This window comes from Saimiri boliviensis, chromosome 2, assembly GCF_048565385.1.
Source record: "Saimiri boliviensis isolate mSaiBol1 chromosome 2, mSaiBol1.pri, whole genome shotgun sequence".
Classification (NCBI taxonomy): domain Eukaryota; kingdom Metazoa; phylum Chordata; class Mammalia; order Primates; family Cebidae; genus Saimiri; species Saimiri boliviensis.
The window spans coordinates 81,841,139-81,864,744 of NC_133450.1; the positions used below are offsets into that span (position 1 = coordinate 81,841,139).

The 23,606-nt window shown below is 41.9% G+C and overlaps 1 protein-coding gene across 6 annotated transcripts in view; it reads left to right on the forward strand.

Moving 5' to 3' along the window:
• Positions 1-1,010: 1,010 nt before the first annotated feature.
• The window catches only part of FRMD5 (FERM domain containing 5), a 349,168-nt gene continuing 326,572 nt past the window's right edge, over positions 1,011-23,606 (forward strand). Inside the window, exon 1 of one of the 6 annotated variants that reach the window (XM_074393702.1) lies at positions 1,011-6,838. In XM_074393702.1, the coding sequence (XP_074249803.1) occupies positions 6,737-6,838 (102 nt within the window). In that variant the 5' untranslated portion in view covers positions 1,011-6,736. The remainder of the gene's footprint in view (positions 6,839-23,606) is intronic. The other 5 variants (XM_074393703.1, XM_039469327.2, XM_039469330.2 and 2 more) reach the window with 5 other exon arrangements.

Below are 23,606 nucleotides of genomic sequence, written 5' to 3' on the forward strand. Positions count from 1 at the left end.
TGCAGGCAAGAGCAGAGCTTTCCAAGGAAAATTTAAGTGGGATCAAGATCCTAAAGCATTTCTTCAAAGAATTGTATCAGAAGAGGAGACATGGCTCTACTAGTTTACGATGGCTTTACCAGATTGTGCTGAAGACAAAAACACGATCAAAGCAATGGCTTCCAAGATGTGGCAATGGTTCAGTCCAAGCAAAAGTGGACCACTCAGGAACAAAGGTTATGGCAACAGTTTTTTGGATTCTCAAGGCATTTTGCTTGTTGATTTTCTGGAGGGCCAAAGAACCATAACATCTGCTTATTATGAGAGTGTTTTGAGAAAGTTAGCCAAAGCTTTAGCAAAAAAAAAAAAAAAAAAAAAAAAAAAAAAGCCTGGGAAATCTTCACCAGAGATTTCTCCTGTACCATGACAATGTTCCTGCTCATTCCTTTCCTCTCATCAGACAGGAGCAATTTTCTGAGAGTTTTGATGGGAAATCACTACGCATCCACCTTACCATTCTAATTTGGCTCCTTCTAACTTCTTTTTGTTTCCTAATATTAAAAAAAAAACCTTTTTTTTTTGAGACGGAGTTTCGCTCTTGTTACCCAGGCTGGAGTGCAATGGCGCGATCTCGGCTCACTGCAATCTCCGCCTCCTGGGTTCAGGCAATTCTCCTGCCTCAGCCTCCTGAGTAGCTTGGATTACAGGCATATGCCACCATGCCCAGCTACTTTTTTTGTATTTTTAGTAGAGACGGGGTTTCACCATGTTGACCAGGATGGTCTCGATCTCTTGACCTTGTGATCCACCCGCCTCGGCCTCCCAAAGCGCTGGGATTACAGGCTTGAGCCACCGCGCCCAGCTAAAAAAAAATCTTTAAAGGTCACACATTTTAATGTAAAAGACTGCATTGATATGGTTAAATTTCCAAGATGCTCAGTTCTTCAGGGATGGACTAAATATCATCATTTTAAAAAGTGTCTTACACACTGGGGTCTGTTGGGGGGAAATGGGGGAGGGACGGGGAGGTGGGGAGGTGGGAAGAAATAGCATGGGGAGAAATGACAGATACAGGTGAGGGGACGGAAGGCAGCAAACCGCACTGCCATGTGTGTACCTATGCAACAATCTTGCATGTTCTTCACATGTACCCCAAAACCTAAAATGCAATAAAATAAATAAATAAATAAATAAAAATAAATAAGTGTCTTGAACTTGATGGAGGTTATATTGAGAAATAAAGTTTTTTTAATGTTTATCTTTTAATTCTCTTTTTGTCATAAACTTTTTGAAGCCTCCTTGTATGGTTGCCAAAACCTATAAATATTAGAAACCCTGACAAAATAGAAATAATAGAAACTACAAAATTAGAAGTTGGAATATGGAGGCAGAAGAAAGCATACAAATACTAAATATCTCATTTCACAGAGCAAGTCATCAACTGACACTATTTTCTGTTTTTTTTTTTTTTTTGAGATAGAGTCTCATTCTCTTACCTATGCTGGAGTGCAGTGGCGTGATCTCGGTTCACTGCAACCTCTGCCTTCCGGGTTGAAGTGATTCTCCTGCCTTGGCCTCCTGCGTAGCTGGGACTACAGGCGCACGCCACCAAGCCCAGCTAATTTTTGTATTTTTAGTAGAGATGGGGATTTAGTTGGCGAGGCTGGTCTTGAACTGCTGGCCTCAAGCAGTCCACCTGCCTCAACCTCCCAAAGTACTGAGATTACAAGTGTGAGCCATGGTGCTTGGCCAAGAAATATGAACTATTCTGATTTCTTCTTTGTATATTTTCTTTGCTCATATTTTTTGGGCTATTTCTCATATATTTGCTGCCTTTCCCCTTTATATCTTTTTTAAACCAATGTATATTGAATATCAATCTACATAAATATATGACTTTAAAATGTTGAAGGAATTTTTCTGGTTGCATGGGACTGTAAGTTCTCTGAGGATTGGAGAAGATATATTTTATTCACCTTTGAATTCTGTCAGCACATGACATGGGGACTGGCACATAGTAGATCACCAATACTTTTTTTTGAATGAATGAATTAATTTGCTTTGTTTCATTCACATTTGTTGCTAGAATAATGGCTGAAAACTAGCTGGAAATATAAGAAAAATGAGCTATAACTGATTGGAGAATATAATAAAGCCTGTCACCCAAATCTGGGAGACCTATTATAAATGCTTCTGATGCTTCATTAGAGATATTCTATTTTTTTCAGACTCCATTTTCCCCCAGCAAATAAGTTCTTCATACTCTATTAATCCTTCACACTGCTATCAAAATTATCATTTTAAAACACAGAGCTGATCCTGTCACTTCTCTATTTAAAAACCTCCGATAACTGCCTACTGACTGTGTAACAGAGTCCAAACTCCTAAGCATGTCAGTGAAAGTCCTACAGGACCTGGCTTCAATCCATCTCTTTCTGGCCAAGGTACCTCACTTGCTATCCATTCAGGGAAACTTGCAGTTTCTGGAACATGCTATACTCAACCTTATTTGGGCTTCTGTGTCTTTGCTCATACAATTTCCTCTAATTAAACATCACTCCCCATCCCATATCCATCTTTTCTGCCTTCCTCACAATCAAGAGACTACTCCAGTCCTCAAGGTCCAACTCAAATGTGCTTTCTCTATAAGGCTTCACTGTCTCTCCTAACTAAGCCTACATAATTGTACCATTTATTGTGCTCTTGTAGTACTTTGCCCATGCTCCATGTATTGTATTATAGCTAGTTTACATACATCTAACACTGTCTTCTACACTGGGAAGAATTTTTTTTTTTTTTTTTTGAGACGGAGTCTTGCTTAATCACCAGTCTGGAGTATGCAGTGGCATGATCTCACTGCAAACTCTGCCTTCTGGGCTTAAGCGATTCCCCTGCCTCAGCCTCCTGAGTAGCTGGGATTACAGGTGCGCACCACCATTCCCAGCTAATTTTTTGTATTTTAGTAGAGACAGGGTTTCACTATGTTGGCCAGGATTGTCTCAATCTCCTGACCGTGATGCATCTGCCTTGGCCTCCCAAAGTGCTGGCATTACAGGTGTGAGCCACCGCACGTGGCCAGATTTTTTTTTTTTTAATAAACTTCTTGATTTATTTCCTTTTCCCATATCTGGGCTATGTCTTAGATATTCTAGAATGTTGTTACAATGCCTAACACATAGTAAATGCTCAGTAAATGTTTGTAGTTTGGCATTTTAAAAAGCACTTGTACTGCTTATATTTCCAAACATAAAATACCTCTTCTACATGTAATAGGAGTTAGCCGAAGGTCCTAAGGTTAGGTAGAAAATTGTCTCTCAAACTATATGTGCTTTTATGTCCTGATAGAAGGGAAAACTAGAGCATTTCTTCAAGGGCAGAGTACTCTGGGAAAACTATGAATTGCTTAATTACTCATATTCAATCAAGTAGACATGTATTACTCTTAGAAAATTATAAAGCAACCATTAACCTGAATATAAATGCTTTACACTGAGAAGCAGAGTGCTCCATTTGAATATGCAAATCTTTGTGTGTGGAGCAGAAGTACTGCTTCTGCAGACATTGTTGTAGAAGAGAAGAACAGAAAATCCGTTTCTTTCCTCTTTGTGGATTTAGAGCATGTATGTGTCAATACATTGTTATTTCTGTGGAGATGTGAACGTCCTTTTGAGCCCCTGCTCTTTGGAGAGCAGAAGCTGAGACCTAATAAATATTGGAAAGCAAGGACAGGCATGATTTCCACTGCTTGCTGGAGAAATAATTATGTATAAAGGGACTGGACTGGCTTTAACAAGGCTTTACCTTAACCCACAGGTAAAGAATGAATAATCTTTGTGAGAAATGTGCTGATGTGTACTATTTTGTTCTGATATGATGGCCCTGTTGGCTCAGAGGTCAAGGTCATACCCTTGTGCATGCAGGTTGGGGTTTCCTCCAGAAAAGTCGATATTTCCATGGTCAGTCATCTTACGAAGAGGTAGCACCTGGGACAGAAAATGGGACTTGAAAAGTGTACCCTAACCAGGGTGAGGAGAGTTGTTTTCTTCACAGTGATTGGAGGTAAATGCCTAAGACATAGTTAGGGAAACTCTTGCTGGAGACGGGAAGTTGTCTTCTGCCACATGAATCAGAATGGAAGCCTGACAGTAAGGCCAGGCCTGTATCTAATTCATAGAACATGAGGCTTTGAGAGTAGCCGTATCATACTTGCAGGTTATACTTTGGATTATTCTTTTTTTCTAAATATTGTTAGGAGTTACAGGCTGGTCTTAGCTGTGTTGTGGGAAACTTTGATGGGAAAGGCCTATGTTTGTCATGTCCTAGTGAGGCCTCCTTTATACTCAAAGACACATGAAAGCTATGGCACCCTGGTTCTCAAGGGCAAATGAGGCCTTTTATTAAACAAACCCTTTCCATCCGTGGCATCCTGCTTAATAGATTTGACAAAAACAAAGACAAACAAAATATTCCTCGGTTTGGTTTTACTTTTTATTTTATTTTATTTAGAGACAAAGTCTTGCTCTGTCATCCAGGCTGGTGTGCAGTGGTGCAATCATAGCTCCTGGCTCAATTGATTCTTCCGCCCAGTCTCCCAAAGTTCAGTTTGGTTTTATATAAGCCCTTCCTTTCTAGTTCCTCTTGGGCTTCTTCTCATGAGCTTTGTTGTGGAGGCATACATCTAGATTCTTTCTTTTCTTCCATTATTTTTTCATTCTCTGTTTTCCTCACAAAGTATTTTGTATCAGAGAAAGAAGGGAGAGTTTGAAGTTCTCTCTGAATATTATACCTAAGCATGAATGAATATCTAACTAGTCTTTCAGTTAGGTGAGCATCTAAGCAGATATGCCATTTTTTTTATTACAATTTTCTTTTTTTTTTTTTCGAGGCAGGATCTGGCTCTGTCGTCCAGGCTATAGTGCAGTGGTATAATCTTGGCTCACAGCAAATTTCTCCCCTGACTAGGCTCAAGCAATTCTCCCACCTCAGCCTTTCCAGTAGCTGGCACTACAAGTGTGTGCCACCACACCCAGCTAATCTCTTGTGCCCCAGGCTGGAGTGCAATGGCCACTACCTTGGCTCATTGCAACCTTCTCTTCCTGGGTTTAAGCGATTCTCCTGTCTCAGCCTCACAAGTAGCTGGGATTACAGGCATCTGTCACCACACCTGGCTAATTTTTTGTATTTTTAGTAGAGACGGCGGTTTCACCTTGTTGGCCAGGCTGGTCTTGAACTCCTGACCTTAGGTGATCCGCCTGCCCTGGCCTTCCAAAATGTTGGGATTACAGGTGTGAGCCACTGCACCAGGCTGACACGATTATTTTTTATTTATTTATTTATTTATTTTTTTTGAGACGGAGTTTCGCTCTTGTTACCCAGGCTGGAGTGCAATGGCGCAATCTCGGCTCACCGCAACCTCCGCCTCCTGGGTTCAGGCAATTCTCCTGCCTCAGCCTCCTGAGTAGCTGGGATTACAGGCACGAGCCACCATGCCCAGCTAATTTTTTGTATTTTTAGTAGAGACGGGGTTTCACCATGTTGACCAGGATGGTCTCGATCTCCCGACCTCGTGATCCACCCGCCTCGGCCTCCCAAAGTGCTGGGATTACAGGCTTGAGCCACCGCGCCCGGCGACACGATTATTTTTTAACGTTTCCTCCCTTCAAGAACCTTTCAGAGAGAATATTATGTTTCTTAGTGAAGTTTTGGGTAAAAAAACTTGAAGTCTGTAGAGTTGGGGTGACAAAGAGAAGGAGACAATTCTTTTTGATGTATACCTCCTGACATACTTTGGTGTTTTATTGGGAAAGTCTGAAGACATAATTCCAGTTCTAAAAGTGAAAGGAGAAGATTCATTGCTTCCTCTGCTCCCTACCAGCTGAAGGAGCAGTCTCCTTTTGTCTTCTAAAATAAAAAGAAGGAGGCAAAGGATGTTAGAGTGGAGAGTTTTTTGGGGGATTAAACCCGGGTACTTAACCTCGAGGTCCCTTTAGCTTTTATTTAAGTAGCTCCTCTTCCCCAAAATAAGAGGGCTGGAGCACAGAGGCCAGACGGTGCGACTTAGGATACAGCACAGGTGGGGGCAGTCGCCTGATCTGGAGCGAGAGGTACCCGCATTCTGCAGGTGCAGGGACTGTGATCCAGCACCCGCCGCCTCCTCGCTCCCGCTCCCAAGAGGGCGGGAACCACGGTGTTGCAGGGTGCGGGGCTTAGCTCGGGAAACACAGCTCAAATGTATCTCAGGTGGCAGACATCAATCCAGTTGGGTGCTCACACCTGGCCCGGGGGAGGGGAAACAGCATCCACAGGAACCACGGGGAGGACGGGAGCCCCTCGTTTGGGACGCTAGAGGGCTGGTCCGGCTTGACTAGGTCCGACTGCTTTTCTGTGATTGCTTCTTTACTCCGCCCATCATCCCAGTGCCCTATCTCTATTGGCTCTTCTGTTTGCCACTCGGTTCCGCCGCGCTGACTCCCATTGGCCCCGTCAGGTTGAGGCCCCGCCCCACGAGCTGGGCACTGGCAGTGGGGCGCCGAGGAAAGAGAGCCCGGCGTTTGATCTGGGCTGGGGGGAGGCGGTGGCGGCTGAGGCGAAGGAGGAGGCTAAGAAGGAGGAACGAGGCTAGCAGGAGGCAGCGACAGCGACGGGGCCGGGGTGATGGTGCAAGTGCCCGGGGTCGGCGCGGAGCTGCCGGGCTGAGGGACGCCTGGTTCAGGGTCCGCAGCGCCGCCGCGTCGCTCCGGGGCGGGCGGGCGGGAAGATGCTGAGCAGGTTGATGAGCGGCAGCAGCAGGAGCTTGGAGCGCGAGTACAGCTGCACTGTGAGGCTGCTGGACGACAGCGAGTACACCTGCACCATCCAGGTCAGCACTGCGCCGCCCCGCCCCGCCCGCGGAACCCCCTCATGCCCCGAGTCCGGTCAACTTGGCAGGCGGCGGCCGCCGCCCGGGGGTCGCCCCAGCGCCGTGCTTTGTCCGTTCCTGGTTACGGCGGACCGCCCCAGTGCAGGGTACCATCACTGGAGCCCCTGCCGGAGCCCTGTCACTCGGTGTGTTACCGCTGCCACGGGGCGAGTCTCCGCGTCCCACACCCCCAAGTCCTCCCCTGCCCTCCCGGGGTGAGGGCGCCCCGTCCTGGCTCCTCGAGCCCGCCCGGGTAGCGTGCACCTTTCCCGGACGCCCGGAGGGAGGCGGGCAGGGCGGTAGGCTTGTAGCCCGGCCGCCCCGTCGGGGGCGCAGGCTTTGGCTCTCTGGCCAGGCAAGGACGTATGGCTGGCTTTTCTTATCTTTCTTTGGTTGGAAGGATAATGGTTTATGTCATAATTCCGCTCCCCCCTCCCCCCCAGCATTTGTGAGTCAGAGCTTTCGGAAGGTAGAACTGAATGCAGCCCATGCAGAGTGGCCTATTGAAGAGAGCCCAGCCCTCTGGGCTTTAGAGATTTAGGCCCCCTCCCGCCTTTCGATCCCCAAGTCTTATTGTGTTAGGCGGTTTTGGGGGGTGTGAGGTAAAGATTTAGCAACAAGTCCCAGCGATCTGGGGCTTAGCGATGGCCAGGAAGAATCGGCGACTTTAAAAACGCCAACAATACGGTAATGCTGCACAGCATTTCTTTCAGAACCTGGTATTTTTGAAGGGATTTTTACAACCTCTTGCTCCTGTTCCTTCACTACTGCTGTGTGCACGTCAGGAGTAGTAGTCTTTCCCGGGAATGCAGTCACAGCCCTCTCTCCTCCTTTATGAGAAAGTCAGAGATTGAAAACATTGATTATGCTCCCGTGTTTAGTTCATCAGCCAGGAGGATCCTGCGCTCATCGCCGGAAACTGCTCTTTGTGGAGAAGCAAATTGAGTTAGACCCGGAGGGTTCTCACCTGATCCTTTGCCTTTACAGCAGGAAACCAGAGGAGGCTTCTGGCTCAGATGTGACAGACATAAACTGTCGGCCTGGGTCCTACCCTCAGTGTCTCCTTGCCCCCCGCCTCCTTATTTATTTATTTTTGCTGACCGTGCTCAATAGCGGAAAATAGCTGTGTGTGAGAAAGATGCTGGGTAGTGTATGAGAGCAGCTGCTCTCTGCTGACTCGGTGCTCAGTTCAGCCTTCTCCTCACTTTCCCTTTTCTCCCTCCCCTCGAAACCAGCTCTGGGCATAAGCGCTGACTGCTGCCAAAGATACATGAGGGCAGAGAAAGAACACAAAATCTCTTTTTAAGGCCACTTAAATACGGACTAAGCAGTCATAAAGATGCTAGCCATCAAGTAAAACGGTTTTTGTAGTTGAATATGATAGAGAGATGCTGTGTATTATTTCCTTGCTGAATGCGTGGAATACTACTTTTTGTTCCTATTTTATCGTTGTGCCATACCAGTTTTTTTGTTTTTTTGTTTTCCTGGGGTAGGAGAATACATTGACTTGACATCTTCACCATTTGAGTATATTGTCTAGAGCTTTTAAAAAGTCTTTTGTTTTAAAATTTAAGGCATTTATCAATAGCATATCAAGGGCAGTGTGAGCTTTAGACTGCTTGAGTCCTGAGAATACTTTTGGAGTATGTGAAATAATTTCCAGGACAGGTCATTAACTTGCCAACGTCTGGAATACAAATGAAACACAATTCACATCACCATTTCACTAGAAATGATTGTTAACCTTGTGGTTTTAAAGTATTGCAAGGAGGCATATAGTTATTTTTTTCCCCTATTAGTGAAACCTTTGAGGTTGCTTATTGGCATTATAATTGTGGGTAGTTTTTATTGCTATTGAGGAAAATATTATTTTTGAGTTAAAGACGACTTACTGGATTTGTGCCATATCCTACTGTGGTTGTACTTATTTTCCGACTGCTCTCATTTTACATTATTACAATTTAATTTTATAAAATATCTAGGCCACTTAAAAATTAAGCTTAGCGTAATATGGCCACACTGTAGTAAGTGTCCACTGTCTAGACACGTTAATATTGTGCATTGTGATTCTTGCATAGAATCTGAAAAACACAGGGATTGTAAAGTATGTGTAATGTTGTCATTCTTTGGCACCACTATTGTGAATTGCTTTTGTTTTTACCCATTTGAAGAAATGGAGAAAAAAGACAGTATCTTATAGGAAATTAACATTTTCTGCATGTAGCTTTTTTGAACATTTAGATATTGAGCTTTTCTTATCAACTTTCCCCTCATGCATTTCTGTAGTGTGTGTGTGTGTGTGTGTGTGCGCGCGTGCATGTGCTTATTTGTTAAACATTGGGCACAGGGTCTTTTAAATCAGTATGGAAAGGATCTGTGAGCTTCTGATTAGGTTAAGCAATATTTCCAACATTTTAGGCACTGTAATACTGTGTATTTTAATTTTTTTTGGTGATAATTTGAACTGGTTTTCCTTAAAGTACTGTATGCCATATTTTTGTTTCAATAAGGTATCTATTTTAGAATGATTTTAGTGCCTTAGCATAAGCAGAGACTACTTAGGGTATTAAAGAATCAAAAATGTATCACTGGGATGGATTCATGATAGTTACATTTGGTAAATTTCAGTTGTAGGAAATTTCATCAAAGTATTTGTCTATCCTTTCATAATGCAGCATTTATTCTGATCTGGCATTTAGGATGTAATTATTAAGGTAATGAAAATGCCTTGTATCTTCTCAGTGAAGGTTGCCACAGTTACCAGACTATTCTTTCACTCTTTCTGATACGTAAATGTATTTGTAGACCATGAGAAATGAAAGTATACATAGGAGGGTTGTAGTATAACTGCTCCTCTGCGAAGAACATTGTTAACAGCTCCCTGCCAGTTTTGAAGGTCATTGCCTCGTAAATGCAGATCTGGTCTACTCATCTGTTTTTCACTCATCCGTTTCATTTATGCATATATATATTTATTTAACACATTTATTACCTTCGTTATTTAGGAGAAAATGGGGAAAATAAAAAATGAAAAGATACCTAGTATCTTTGAACTCAATGTACTCCTTTGAACTCAAAGGAGTCATTTACATGCTTAGGTATGTAATATCCTAAGGAATATATATATATTTTAAGAAATGGGATCTTGATATATTGCCCAGGCTGGACTTGAACTCCTGGGTTGAAGTGATTATTTTGCTTCAGCCTCCCAAGTAGCTGGGACTACAGAAGTGTACCACCATGCCCTGCTTATAAGGATTAAATTTTTAACTATTTTCCTTTTTTTTTGGTGACCACCCCCACCCCACAGCCCAAGGCAGACAAGGAGAAGCTTAACTATCTTTCAGCTTATAGTAGTTTATAAATTATAAGAATATATATCACAAAATTTCTAGTAGAAATATGTGTTGAAAAAATATCTATTTTCAAGTCAGAAATGTTAATTTTTTTTGTGACTACTGAAAGGTGAGCTACTCTAGAAATGAATTTGGTTTTACTGACATACACATTAAAATAATAGATTAAGCAGCCAGGTTAAATTGTGCAGTTAAATAAGATACTACTATAAAATAGAATGTGTGTGCAGAGGCAGTTCCACAGTATAACCAATATTTGGATTTGATTGTGGATCAACCACTTAGTAGCTGTGGTAGCTAGGGTAAGAGGAAGGGAGAGAACAAATGTATTGACCCCTGTGCTTGCCAGGCACTCTGCATGCATGTTATATCATTTACCTCCAACAGCATTGTAGATTGATTCTATATCCATTGTTTCATGTGAAGAAAATGGGATTGTGGGTTGGTGGGAGAGCTGTTGTTAGTTGAATGGCTGACAATGAACTAAGCATTTTGTTACATAGTTTGCCTTACATCAATCATTTGAGAGGTGGGTGGTATTATCCCTGTTTTCCAGATGAAAGAACAGGTCCAGGAAGCCAGAAGAACTTGTTCATAGTTAGTTGCTGGCCATACTGTATTTAAACCCTGGTCTTTTTGTCTTTTAATCCCATCTTTGTTTCCTCCATTCTGACTCCTCAAATCACTTCAAATTTCCTCATCTATAAAATGTGAATATTGAGACTTACAATAAAAAGAAAGTGATTTGGAAATATTATAAATAATAAGGAACATTTAAACAGGATTATATACTGTACATTGTATCTTATTCTATTCAGATAAAAAACAGAATTGGGAAATGTTTTACTTTTTTGAAAACAAATCAACTTTACCCTTAGGTCCTCTTGAAATGATTTCTGATTAGTTTCAATGAAATTGTAAAATTTCAGGCTGGCATAACTCAATTCTTTTTTAAAACTCTTCTATAAAATACAAGAGTTCATGTTTACTTCCCTTTTATCCTACCAAGTCTTATGTTTGATAGGGGCATTTATTTTCTTGACTGTGATTTGTATTCCCTAGAACTGCTTCATATTTGGTAAGTGGCATTCTTGGTTTTATTAATGCAAAAGAGATATTGAGATGTTATTAGGGAGCTAGGATAATTTTATTCACATAGAAGAAAAGGCAGGGCACTGTGGCTCATGCCTGTAATCCCAGCACTTAGAGAAGCCAAGGTGGACGGATTGCTTGAGGCCAGGAGTTTGAGACAAGCCAGGACAACATGGTGAGACCCAGTCTGTACTAAAAAAAAAAAAAAAAAAATGGAACAAAATTAGCCGGGCATGGTGGTGCACATTTGTAGTCCCAGCTACTCAAGAGGCTGAAGTGGGAGAATCACCTGAGCCCAGGAGGTAGAGGCTGCAATGAGCCACGACTGCACCACTGCACTCCAGCCTGGCAACAGAGTGAGACCCTGTCTCAAAAAAAAAAAAAAAAAAAAAAAGAAAAAGAAAAAAAGACACTAAGCTATTGTATTTTCATGAATTTTGATTAAAAAAAAAAAACACTTGAACAGGTAATTATACTGCTTCAGGATCTCTGTTACAATAGCAAGTTAGTTAAACTCTGGAAACCAAGATAGTTCCAGAATTAACCTTCTAGAATCCTAAAAGCATTTCTATTCAGTTTCTACTTCTATATTAAATATTTATTGTATAAAACTAATGCATATCAACCTGTTTAGTATACAAGGTACATTCTAGATACGCAACTGTTCACTCATTGTTTTTCTTTTTGAAACAGTCTTGTCTAAGGAACTGTCAGTGATATCCAAGAGAAATCTAGAAGCATTCATTCACCACAGAAGATTTTCCTCAAAAAGAGTATTTGTATGAATTTGCATTCTACTAAATGCTTGGAATGAGTATGCTAGATGAGGCAATTCAACAGAGTGTCTAATAAAAGAGCGTGTGGTTTCTGAGTCCTCTGTATGTTACATTGCCCAGAGACTCATTTATCATGTCTGTGCTATCATTAATATACTTTAAAAACAAAAGATGTTTGCCAACATAAAATTAGACAACCACAACCTGAATACCGAAAAATAGTCATTTTTGTTATACATATGTGGTGGTTTATGAATAGCTGTAAAAATGTATAACCCAAAATAAGATGCAAGGCATTAGCTTTAGAAGAGATTCACCAATGATACATTAACTATTATATTAAAATATTTTCAATTATTTTAAGAACTTGATTTTATGGTAGATTATGCTTTAGACTTTATAATAGATTAAGAGAAAGCTATAAATCATCAACCCTAAGAATTATCACATCTAGTTCAGTACCTTTCATAGTTATAGTTCAGTAAATATTTGTTCTAATTTGTTTGTGCTACATGATTGCTATGTTAACTTCAACAATTCAAAATTTCTTATTCCTGAAAGCAATAAACAGTTCCAACAACTGTGTAACTATAGTTTCAGTCCATTCCATTACAAACCATTTTGCTGTGTGACCCCTCGCCCTGGTGAGAAGCACAGTATGTTAATGTGGTATTTATGAGGTCTTTGAGGTCTCTCATAATTTTCTGCAATTTTCCTTTGGTGAATTAGTGGAGTGCCAGTTGGTATAGTTCCAATGACTTTTTGGTTTGTCTTTTAGGATTTCAGAACTTTCAGGTCCCATCACCCCCTGCCTCTATCTCTGCAAGTTTAGAGGTCTTAGATCAAATGAATATTGTGTGATGCAGTGCCTCATGGAGTGTTAGAGTGCTTCCAGAATTAGGATATTGAGTGTGGGGATCACCATAGCTACAGAAGTTTCCTGCATACCTTTCCCCTTAGTACCCCATAAAACAGGAGGCAGACCTCATCACAGCCTCATTTTCTCACCTCTTGCTCCTAGAGGAAGTGAACCATGCTTCCCATCCTGTTTCTAGTTACATCTAAGTTGAGTTCACCTTTCATAGCCTCATCTATAACATTCTGACTCTGCAGACCCTGTTTCATGGAGTAGCTTACAGTGAGCTGCTCTTCCCTCAAATGTGCCTAGTTAGGGCTTGTACTAAACAAGTGAGTACCATGGAATTATTGGCAGCAACCTTATAGTTTCTGTTTCTCACTTCTGTAGTGTCCAGGAAGGGCAGTGCTGCTTTCCTGGAGGCCAGGTGATGGTTGTTGCTTCTCTGTTTTCTCGCTTTGACCCTTTGGGGCTTAGGCCAGCCACCTCAGTGGTTTTCTTATGCAGCTAGGAAATCTGAAGAATACTAAAGTATCTCCATTCCTATGTTTCAGGGAGAAGGGTGTTTCCCCTAAAAGAGCAAAATGCCAATTAATATGTCTATCCTAGCAATTGAAGCAGATCTTCCATTCCTTTTAAGACCCTAGACCCTGGTGTCCAATAAAATTCTTTGGGCTTTTGGCTAGGTGTGGCGGCTCACTCTTGTAACCCTGGCAATTTGTAACTCACTCTTGTAACCCTGGAGGCTGAGGTGGGTGGATCACTTGAGGTCAGAAGTTTGAGACCAGCCTGGCCAACATGGTGAAACCCTCATCTCTACTAAAAATACGAAAATTAGCCAGGTGTGTGATGTTGCATGCCTGTAATCTCAGCTACTCAGGAGGCTGAGGCAGGAAAATTGCTTGAACCTGGGAGTTAGAGGTTGCAGTGAGCTGAGATCTTGCCATTGCATACCATCCCTGGGGGCACAGTGGGTCTCTGTCTCAAAAAGAAAAAAAAAAAGGTTTGGACTTTTAAAAACACTGTAAATATAGGTAGAGCCAAAGATAAATCAGGGAGAGCAGAGGGTCTGAGTTCACATACTCCAACCTCCAGTTTCTCCATGATGCTAAAACCTTCTCAGAGAAATTTAAATTACGGACATTTTGTCTCCCATGGTCAGCATGTGATCCTCATTGTTGTCAACATTTTGACCGAGATAGGCTCCTATATTGGTTTTTCATCAGTTGTAATTGTTACCTTATTTCTAAGGATTCTGTTTTACTTTTACGGTCTTACCAACTTTCCAGTATTATATCCTAGATTTGGGAGGCAAGAACTTGTAAAGACTCTTACTTAGGTTAAAATTCCCCAGGCTTTTGCCTGCTACTGTTAGACTAAACACAAAATTGTGTGAATCAGGTTCTCTAAAGAGATCCTTCCGTGCCATGCTCATGAAGGCAAAATAATTGGGCCACATGCTTGGCAACCACTGAGTTTGTGTACAATAGCTCCATTCACTTGTCTACAGAAAACACCCTTTTGACAGTGATTATAGCTTTCAACCCCCCACCCCTCCACTTCTGACTCCCTGAATTACCATGACCTCATCTGCTGCTTCATATTTAGAGGTGCTCTGGACCGCTCCAGAAATGCCTAGAACTCGTTCCTGTATGTTAAAGATCATTTCAAAGCCTCAGACAGCCACTGGCCACCAAGAGAAACCATTCAAAATCAGGACCAAATCTAGTTATTCTTATGCCTTATTTGAGTCATTTTACTGTGTCACAACTCAGGGGTTCTTTTGCTTCAGTAGAAATTTTGAGGTCTGTCAAAAGCATGGAAAATGAAATAAGGGATTGGATAAAGCAGTGGTTCTCAAAGTATGGCCCCTAGATAGGCTTTATACATATTATCTGGGTACTTGTTAGAAATGCAAGTTCTTGACCCCATCCCAGACCTAGTGAATCAAAAACTTCAGGGATGGAGTCAGCAATCTGTTTAACAAGTCTTCCAGGTGATTCTTAGGCTTCCTGAGGTTTGAGAATACTACAGGGTTACAGAGACGTTTTGTAGGTAAAATGGACAAGTGTTGATTGACTGGATATAAATTGTGAGGGAGAGGGAGAGGCGAAGAATGAATCTCACATTTCTAACTTTTGATTTATTTCTGAATTGTCTTAGCAGATTCTCTACCCTTGCAAGGTAAATGCTAGGTTGTCTACAGATATTCATGCCTATTTTCAAGGTAGGCATCTAAATTAGATTCTGCAGTATGTCATTATACAGTTTGATGCTGTTGTATTTATTGGTTAGTATTTTTTGTCTCTCCTGACTTAAAAACAGTATGATTATTGTATGTTTGTATATTGTTTTTTTCAAACAAATTTTGTTCACAATTTGATGTACTGGGGGAAAGGAAGAATCAAGGCCCCTGTTGTCAAAGGACTTACAACTTAGGGTTTACAAACACATAAATAACCAATTATAAACATCACAGAATTTGGAGCTAAGACAAGGATATGTTGTGGCAGTGCAAATTTGGGTTGTAGTTTGGGAGATGGGGAGGGACTAATAATTGTTTTTAATAATTGTTTTTCAAAGGAGATGAAATTTGAACGAGGTTATGAAAAATTGCCGAAAGCAGAGCCAAGGGCTGTGGTTTATACCTGTAACCTCAGTGCTTTGGGAGGCCAAAGCAGGAGGATCCCTTGAGGCCAGGAGTTTGAGTCTATCCTGGGCAACATAGCAAGATCTTGTCTCTACAAAAAAATTTAAAAATTAGGCTGGCATGGTGTATGTCTATAGTCCTAGCTGCATGAGGGGCTGAGGTGGGAGGATTCCATAAGGCCAGGAGTTGGAGGTTACAGTGAGCTATGATTGTGGCATTGTATTCCAGCCTGGGCTACTGGACCCTATCTTAAAAAAAAAAAAAAGCAAAAATCATAAAATGGCTGTGAGTTAACAGCAGATGACTTCTTCTTCTTCTTCTTCTTCTTCTTTTTTTGAGATGGGAGTCTCGCTCTGTTGCCCAGGTGGAGTGCAGTGGCCCAATCTCGGCTCACTGCAACCTCTGCCTCGCAGGTTCAGGGGATTCTCCTGCCTAGCCTACCAAGTAGCTGAGACTAAAGGCGCGCACCACCACACCTGGCTAATTTTTGTATTTTTTTTTTTTTTGAAACGGAGTCTTGCTCTTGTAACCAGGCTGGAGTGCGGTGGCACAATCTCAGCTCACTGAATCCTCCGTCCCCTGAGTTCAAGCGATTCTTCCGCCTCAGCCTCCCTAGTAGCTGGGACCACAGGCGTGTGCCACCATGGCCGACTCATTTTTGTATTTTTAGTAGAGACGGGGTTTCACCCTGTTAGCCAAGGTGGTCTCAATCTCCTGACCTTGTGATCCGCTGGCTTCGGCCTCCCAAAGTGCTGGGATTACAGTCATGAGCCACCACGCCTGGCCAATAGCAGACTACTTCTAAGAGGAAAAGTTAAAAATGTAAAGTCTTTAGTTTTTTTCTTTAGTATGTTTATCTGACTTACTCTGGTACAGTTGAGTCAAACAACAGAAATTTGCTTAGGGAAAATTACTGTCATGCAGTAATTATACTTGACATGCAGAGAGGAATCAATCTAAATTAAAAATAAATGTATAAAGGCAGTGTTGAATTAAGTCTAATTTTAAAAACGTATAACACAAATTAAGATTTTTTCAAAAAGCAACGGCATTATGTTAAGAAAAAAGGTGGATTCAGATTTCAGTCTTCATTCTGTGACTGTAGTAACTACATATGAATTTTATTTCCAAGATGACTCTTTTCTTTGGCATCAGTTTAATCATCTGACAAAAAAGAAGGTATCAAATTGCAACTTTTAGCTGATGTTTGAAAATCCTTTAATGAATACAGTGCAGCCCCAATTGTGCATTAACAGTTAAGAAATGTGACCCATGAAGTCCTAAAAGGCACATTTCAATATCTCTGTTCCTAAACCTGAGTGGCCACCAAAAATAACTTCTCTTGAGGACTGAGGATTGCGTCTCTTGAGGACTGAGGATTGCGTCTCTCAGTTCCCCAGTGAACCCCTGCCTGACAGCTTCGAAGTTCCCAGCCCTATACAGCGTGTACTTTTAGTACTCAACACAATGCCAGGCTAGAGCTTTGGGGATGGGAACCTCCAAGAAAGCACTGTTCGGCATTTGGGCAATCAGTGTTCGGCGGAATGCCAATGCTAATAGGTTATTTTGCTCTGGAAAAGGAGAAAAAGAAAGGATAAAGACTGATGATGAATAGGGGATGACTGACAATACAGACCCTCCACTTTATTGGAGAGATTAAGGGGGCTTGCTGTGAAGTGGTATTGTGGGAGCCAGAACAATTAGCAAAGGCCCACAGGCTCAAGACCTGAAATAAATAGTAGTCCATCAAACTCGCATGCCTCAGGGCACACTGAAATGTCTGGCCACTTTCAGTGAACTTGTAGTAGGAAAAAGCCAAATCATTAGGAACCCTTGTAGTCTGGCACTCCATCCAGGCACTCCTTAGTCAGGCAAATTATCCTTCACCTCCGACAGGTGCAGAGCGTTTTTTCTCTACACCTCGATTTAACCCAAGGTCTTCTACTCTGGGCCTCTGTCTAATTTTGAGAATATTGAGTGGAAAAGTTGGCTTCAGGATTTCCAAAGGATTCCAAAGCCTTTGGAAGTGGCACTAAGGCAGGAAGTGCCACTAAGATTCTTGTTTTGTTAGACTTGAACCAGGCAGGTAAGAACATTGATCAGAACACTAAAAAGTGGAATTAATCAATTCACATAAGGATCTCATGTACTTCTAGAGGTAACTGAAGATGAAGAAAGCATCCAGACTGCCCTCATTTAGATTCTTGGCCTCTAAAAGCATCTTTGGTTTTTTTTTTGAGATGGAGTCTCACTCTATCACCCAGGCTGGAGTGCAGTGGCACAATCTCAGCTCACTGCAACCTCTGCTTCCCAGTTTCAAGTGATTCTCCTGCCTCAGTCTCCCAGGTGCCTGCTGTCACACCTGGCTAATTTTTATATTTTTAATAGAGATGTAGTTTCACCATGTTGGCCAGGTTGGTCTTAAACTCCTGACCTCAGGTGATCCGCTCATCTTCCCCTCCCAAAGTGCTGAGATTACAGGTGTGAGCCACTGCTCCCGGCCATTTTTTTTTTTTTTTTTTTTTTTTTTTTAAAGATGGAGTCTTACTCTGTTGCCCTGGTTCAAGCAGTTCTTGTGTCTCTGCCTCCTGAGTAGCTGGGATTACAGGCATGCACTAACATGCTTGGCTACTTTTCATATTTTTTTTTTTTTTTTTTTTTTTGAGATGGAGTTTCGCTCTTGTTACCCAGGCTGGAGTGCAATGGCGCGATCTCGGCTCACCGCAACCTCCGCCTCCTGGGTTCAGGCAATTCTCCTGCCTCAGCCTCCTGAGTAGCTGGGATTACAGGCACGCACCACCATGCCCAGCTAATGTTTTGTATTTTTAGTAGAGACAGGGTTTCACCATGTTGACCAGGATGGTCTCGATCTCTTGACCTCGTGATCCACCCGCCTCGGCCTCCCAAAGTGCTGGGATTACAGGCTTGAGCCACCGCGCCCGGCCTACTTTTCATATTTTTAGCACAGAAGGGGTTTCACCATATTGGACAGGCTAGTTTTGAACTTTTGACCTCAAGCAATCCACTTGCCTCACCCTCCCAAAGTACTGGGATTACAGGTGTGAGCCACCATGCCTAGCCTTGCTTCTAGAAGACTCTAAAAGCCCCAAAGTTATTATGGATTTGGGGGTTTGTAGGTCAGAAGGATTTCATGGATTGGCAATGAGGTCTGGAATGTTACAAGGCATATTAAGCCTGCATTTTCTAAGTATACTTACCTAACAGAATAGGCCATCAGCTGTTTGGGACGCCATTTGGAAGTTACACTATTAAAATAAATTTGGCTGTTGAGTAGTGAAACTCTGATAAAAACATAAGGCAGTCTCAGTACTGGAATGCAACTTCTTCAAACTATGCCAGCTTCAGATTCTAGTACATGTGAAATAGGTTTTAAAAAAATTCGGAGAGAAGTTTGCTTGGTGTAGCTGTAGGACATAAGATACTGAACCAACTAAGCAGCACAGCTAATGTGAAAAATTACTACTTTCTTTGCTTACTTTTTAATCTAAAGTAATTTAGAAAAGCTTGTTTAAATGAATAGCCACATTACAGAATGCTCATCTATGAATTGTGTTTTAATTTTATGGAAAAGGAGATATTACCCATATTCTAATTCATAATGTTGGGTATACCAGTCAGTCTAATTATTTTTAAAGAGACAGCTATAATGATATACTGTCTTGCTGCAAATGAGATCTTTCAGTGTGTCATTATAAAATATTATGGACTATTTTTACTAATGATTTATCTCACATAAGCTACTTTCTGACTGAAAGAAAATGACAAAAGCAGTGTCAGAATTTTACTTTCTCTTCACTCTCTGAATTCCAAAATTTTATTTCTTGCCATCTTTCCTCACAAGATAGCCGTTCTGAGCGTCTCTTATTATCTCCTTATTTATACTTTTAGCCTCTCATTTAATAGAGTCTTTTATGACCATTTCTTTCTTTTTTTTTTTTTTTTTTTTTTTTTTGAGATGGCGTCTCTCTCTGTCACCCAGGCTGGAGTGCAGTGGCGCGATCTCGGCTTACTGCAACCTCTGCCTCCCGGGTTCAAGCAGTACTCCTGCCTCAGCCTCCTGAGTAGCTGGGATTACAGGCACGTGTCACCATGCCCAGCTAATTTTTTGTATTTTTAGTAGAGATGGGGTTTCACCATGTTGACCAGGATGGTCTCAATCTCTTGACCTCGTGATCCACCCACCTTGGCCTCCCAAAGTGCTGGGATTACTGGCGTGAGCCACCGCGCCTGGCCCTATCACCATTTCTAATTGCCATCACTGCTTAGTTATACCTTTGGTCAGATTCTTTGGGTGATGGTTACACCTTCTGTTGGTGGTAAGAGGTATTAAATAGGTACAATCATAGTATAAGTAAATGTACATTAAGGCATAATGTGATACATGTACTGTAAGTTCATTTTTAAATATAAGAGTGTTGCATATTTAGTTAATTGAGATAGTACAAACAAATGGAAATCTGTATTGTATAAAATGACATATTGGAGCGCCAACCTAAAGATTCCTGAAAGCCTTGGGCTTTAGCTGGGTTGGTATTGTATGTTTAGAGTTTCCATTAACTCTTTTTGGTAATAATTTCTTTTTCTTTTTTTTTTTTTTTTTTTGAGACAGAGTTTCGCTCTTGTTACCCAGGCTGGAGTGCAATGGCGTGGTCTCGGCTCACCGCAACCTCCGCCTCCTGGGTTCAGGCAATTCTCCTGCCTCAGCCTCCCGAGTAGCTGGGATTACAGGCATGCACCACCATGCCCAGCTAATTTTTTGTACTTTTTTTTAGTAGAGGCGGGGTTTCACCATGTTGACCAGGATGGTCTCGATCTCTTGACCTCGTGATCCACTCGCCTCGGCCTCCCAAAGTGCTGGGATTACAGGCTTGAGCCACCGCGCCCGGCCCGGTAATAATTTCTTAATGGATTAGTGGACCCAGTGTGACTCTATGTGTAGTATATCTTCAGGTCTGGTACTTCAGGATTGGGTAGACATGGTGTCAGGAGGTGGACTTTCCATGGCCAGTAATGTCTTTTCTTTGGATAGCCTAAGTTAGTGAAAGTGCAGGGATAATTAAAATAATTGACTAAATGGAGAAACAAAAGATCAAAACCAGAGAATCGGAGGGGTTGGAGTGAGATAAGCCTTACGTAGAAATACGTGGTCAGAATCTGGAGTAGCAGATTGAGGATAATGAGAGAATATTGGAGATTTTTTTTTTTTTTGGAGACCGAGCCTTGCTCTGTCGCCCAGGCTAAAGTGCAGTGGTGTGATCTTGGCTTACTGCAACTTCCACCTTCCCAGTTCAAGCAATTCTCCTTTCTCAGCCTCCCCAGTAGCTGGGACTACAGACTCAAGCCACCACAGCCGGCTCATTTTTGTATTTTTAGTACGGATGAGGTTTCACCATGTTGGCCAGGCTGATCTCAAACTCCTGACCTCAGGTGATCCAGCTGTCTCAGCTTTCCAAAGTGCTAGAATTACAGGTGTGAGCCACCATGTTGGCTGATTTCTATTTTTTGTTGTTGCACCTGTGTGTGATGGTAGAGACTTAATGGTTTAAAGGAGCCCTCTGGGCCTGGCCTTTGTGTGGGGGTGACATTTCAAATATTCAACGGTCAATGAATCATAGCGAACACCTCACTGAATAATACTCTGCTGTAGTGCGCTGGTATTGGGTATAAACCCTCTCGTGGACCAGCCACTATGTAATGCTGATGACGTTGCATTTTCTGGCTCCCTATTTGCCTTTGCCAGATGTGGGAACCAAATTGTGTAGGTTTTACCTTCCTGTGGAGTGGTGGACTGATTCACATCTTTCACATGCTTCCCAAATGCAACTCTATTTTTTCTTATAAAAATCCTTTATGGTTTTCCCATTGCCTACAGGGTAACAGTAGCCTTTTAGCATGGCATAAAAGGACTTCCATAATCTCTCTGCTACCTCCCTTTCCAGCATTGTCTTGTCTTATCTTCCATATGCATCTTTTCTCACTGCATGGATCACCAGCCTCCTTGTTCCAAGGTAGACTCCCTCTACATTGTTGCTGGGCAGTGCCTTGGGGAACTTGTACCACTTACCATATTGAAATGTGAATATTTACTCACATGTCTGCCTCTCACTGTACTGTGAACTGAAGAGCAGAGATATCTTTGTACAGCTAGTAACTAAGGTGTCACCTAGGGGCTTAATATATGTTGATTGTAGATGTGTATGAATAAAAGTATTAGCTCTGAAAAAATGATTATTAAATAATGTAAATATAGGGCCAGGCACTGTGGCTCACACCTGCAGTTCCAGCACTTTGGGAGGCTGAGGCAGGCGAATCACATGAAGTCAGCCATTCACCAACATGGTGAAACCTCATCTTTACTAAAAATATAAAAATTAGCAGCGTGTGATGACACACGCCTGTAATTCCAGCTACTAGGGAGGTTGAGGCAGGAGAATTGCTTGAACCTGGGAACCTCAGAGATGGAGGTTGCAGTGAGGTGAGATGGTGGCACTGCAGTTTAGCCTGGGCGACAGAGCAATACTCTGTCTCAAAAAAAAAACAAACAAAAACCAAATGTAATATTACTATTAGCTTGAGCTAAATAGGTGAAAAAAATGAACCCATCGCGTTTTCTATTCTTGAGAATTATGCTACGATGGTATTATTTGTTTTGTTTTGTTTTGAGACAGTCTCTCGCCCTGTTGCTGAGGCTGGAGTGCAGAAGCATGATCTTGGCTCACTGTACACTTGAACTCCTGGGCTCAAGCAGTCCTCCTGCCTCAGCCTCCCTAGTAGCTGGGACTACAGGTGCATGCCACCAAGCCCAGCTAATTTAAAAAATTTTCTTTTGTAGAGACAGGGTTCTGCTATGTTGAGCAGGCTGGTTTCAAACTCCTGGGCTTAAGTAATCCTCCCACATTAGCCTCCCAAAGTGCTAGGATTATGGGTATGAGCCCCTGTGCCTAGCCCATGGTGACTTTAAAAGGTGGTTAGTGGTGAGGGTTGCACAATTCTGGAAACATACTAAAAACCACTTAATTGTACACTATAAAGTGGTGAATTTTATGGTATGTGAATTGTATCTCAGTGCCAATGTAAATTTCCTGGTTTTGATAATATACTATAGTTATGTAAGATGTTATCCTTGGGGGAAGGTGGTTGAAGGGCATGTGGGACATCTCCATATATTTTTTGCAACTTTTTGTGTGTCTGTAACTATTAATAAAAAAAAAATAGAAAGATTAGGCTGGGCACAGTAGCTCATGCCTCCAACACTTTGGGGGACTAAGGTGGGAAGATTGCTTGAGTCCAGGAGTTTGAGACCAGCCTGGGCAACATATTGACACCCCTGTCTCTACAAAAATAAAAAAAAAATTAACCAGGCATGATGGCCTGCTCGTGTAGTTCCAGGGAGGCCAGGAAAAATTGCTTGAGCCCAAGAGTTGGAGGCTGGAATGACTTGTCATCAAGCCACTGTACTATACCCTGGCAACAGACTGAGACCTGGTTTAAAAAAAAAAGTAGGCCGGGCGTGGTGGCTCACACCTGTAATCCAAGCACTTTGGAGGCCAAGGCGGGCAGATCACCTGAGGTTGGGAGTTCAAGACCAGCCTAACCAACATGGTGCAACCCCATCTTTATATTAAAGAAAAATATATTAAAAAAAAAAAGAAAGTGATTCATTAGTTTTTCTGACCAAATGTGTTTATTATCAGGTTTGTGTTTATGGTTTAGAATTGCTGTAGAATGTTTTCTCACTTGATTAGGATCCAGTTACTTTTCAAAATTACATATCAGTATTTTATTCTTAAGTATCACATGTCAAAACATATCTACGTATAAGTAAACATGTAATTGACTATCAATTATATTCTAATAAAAGATAACAATTAAGGATTTATAAATGATATCTTGGCAGTATTTTTTTTTTTTTTGAGATGAATCTTACTCCGTCATCTAGGCTAGAATGCAGGGTCACGACCTCAGCCTACTGCAGCTT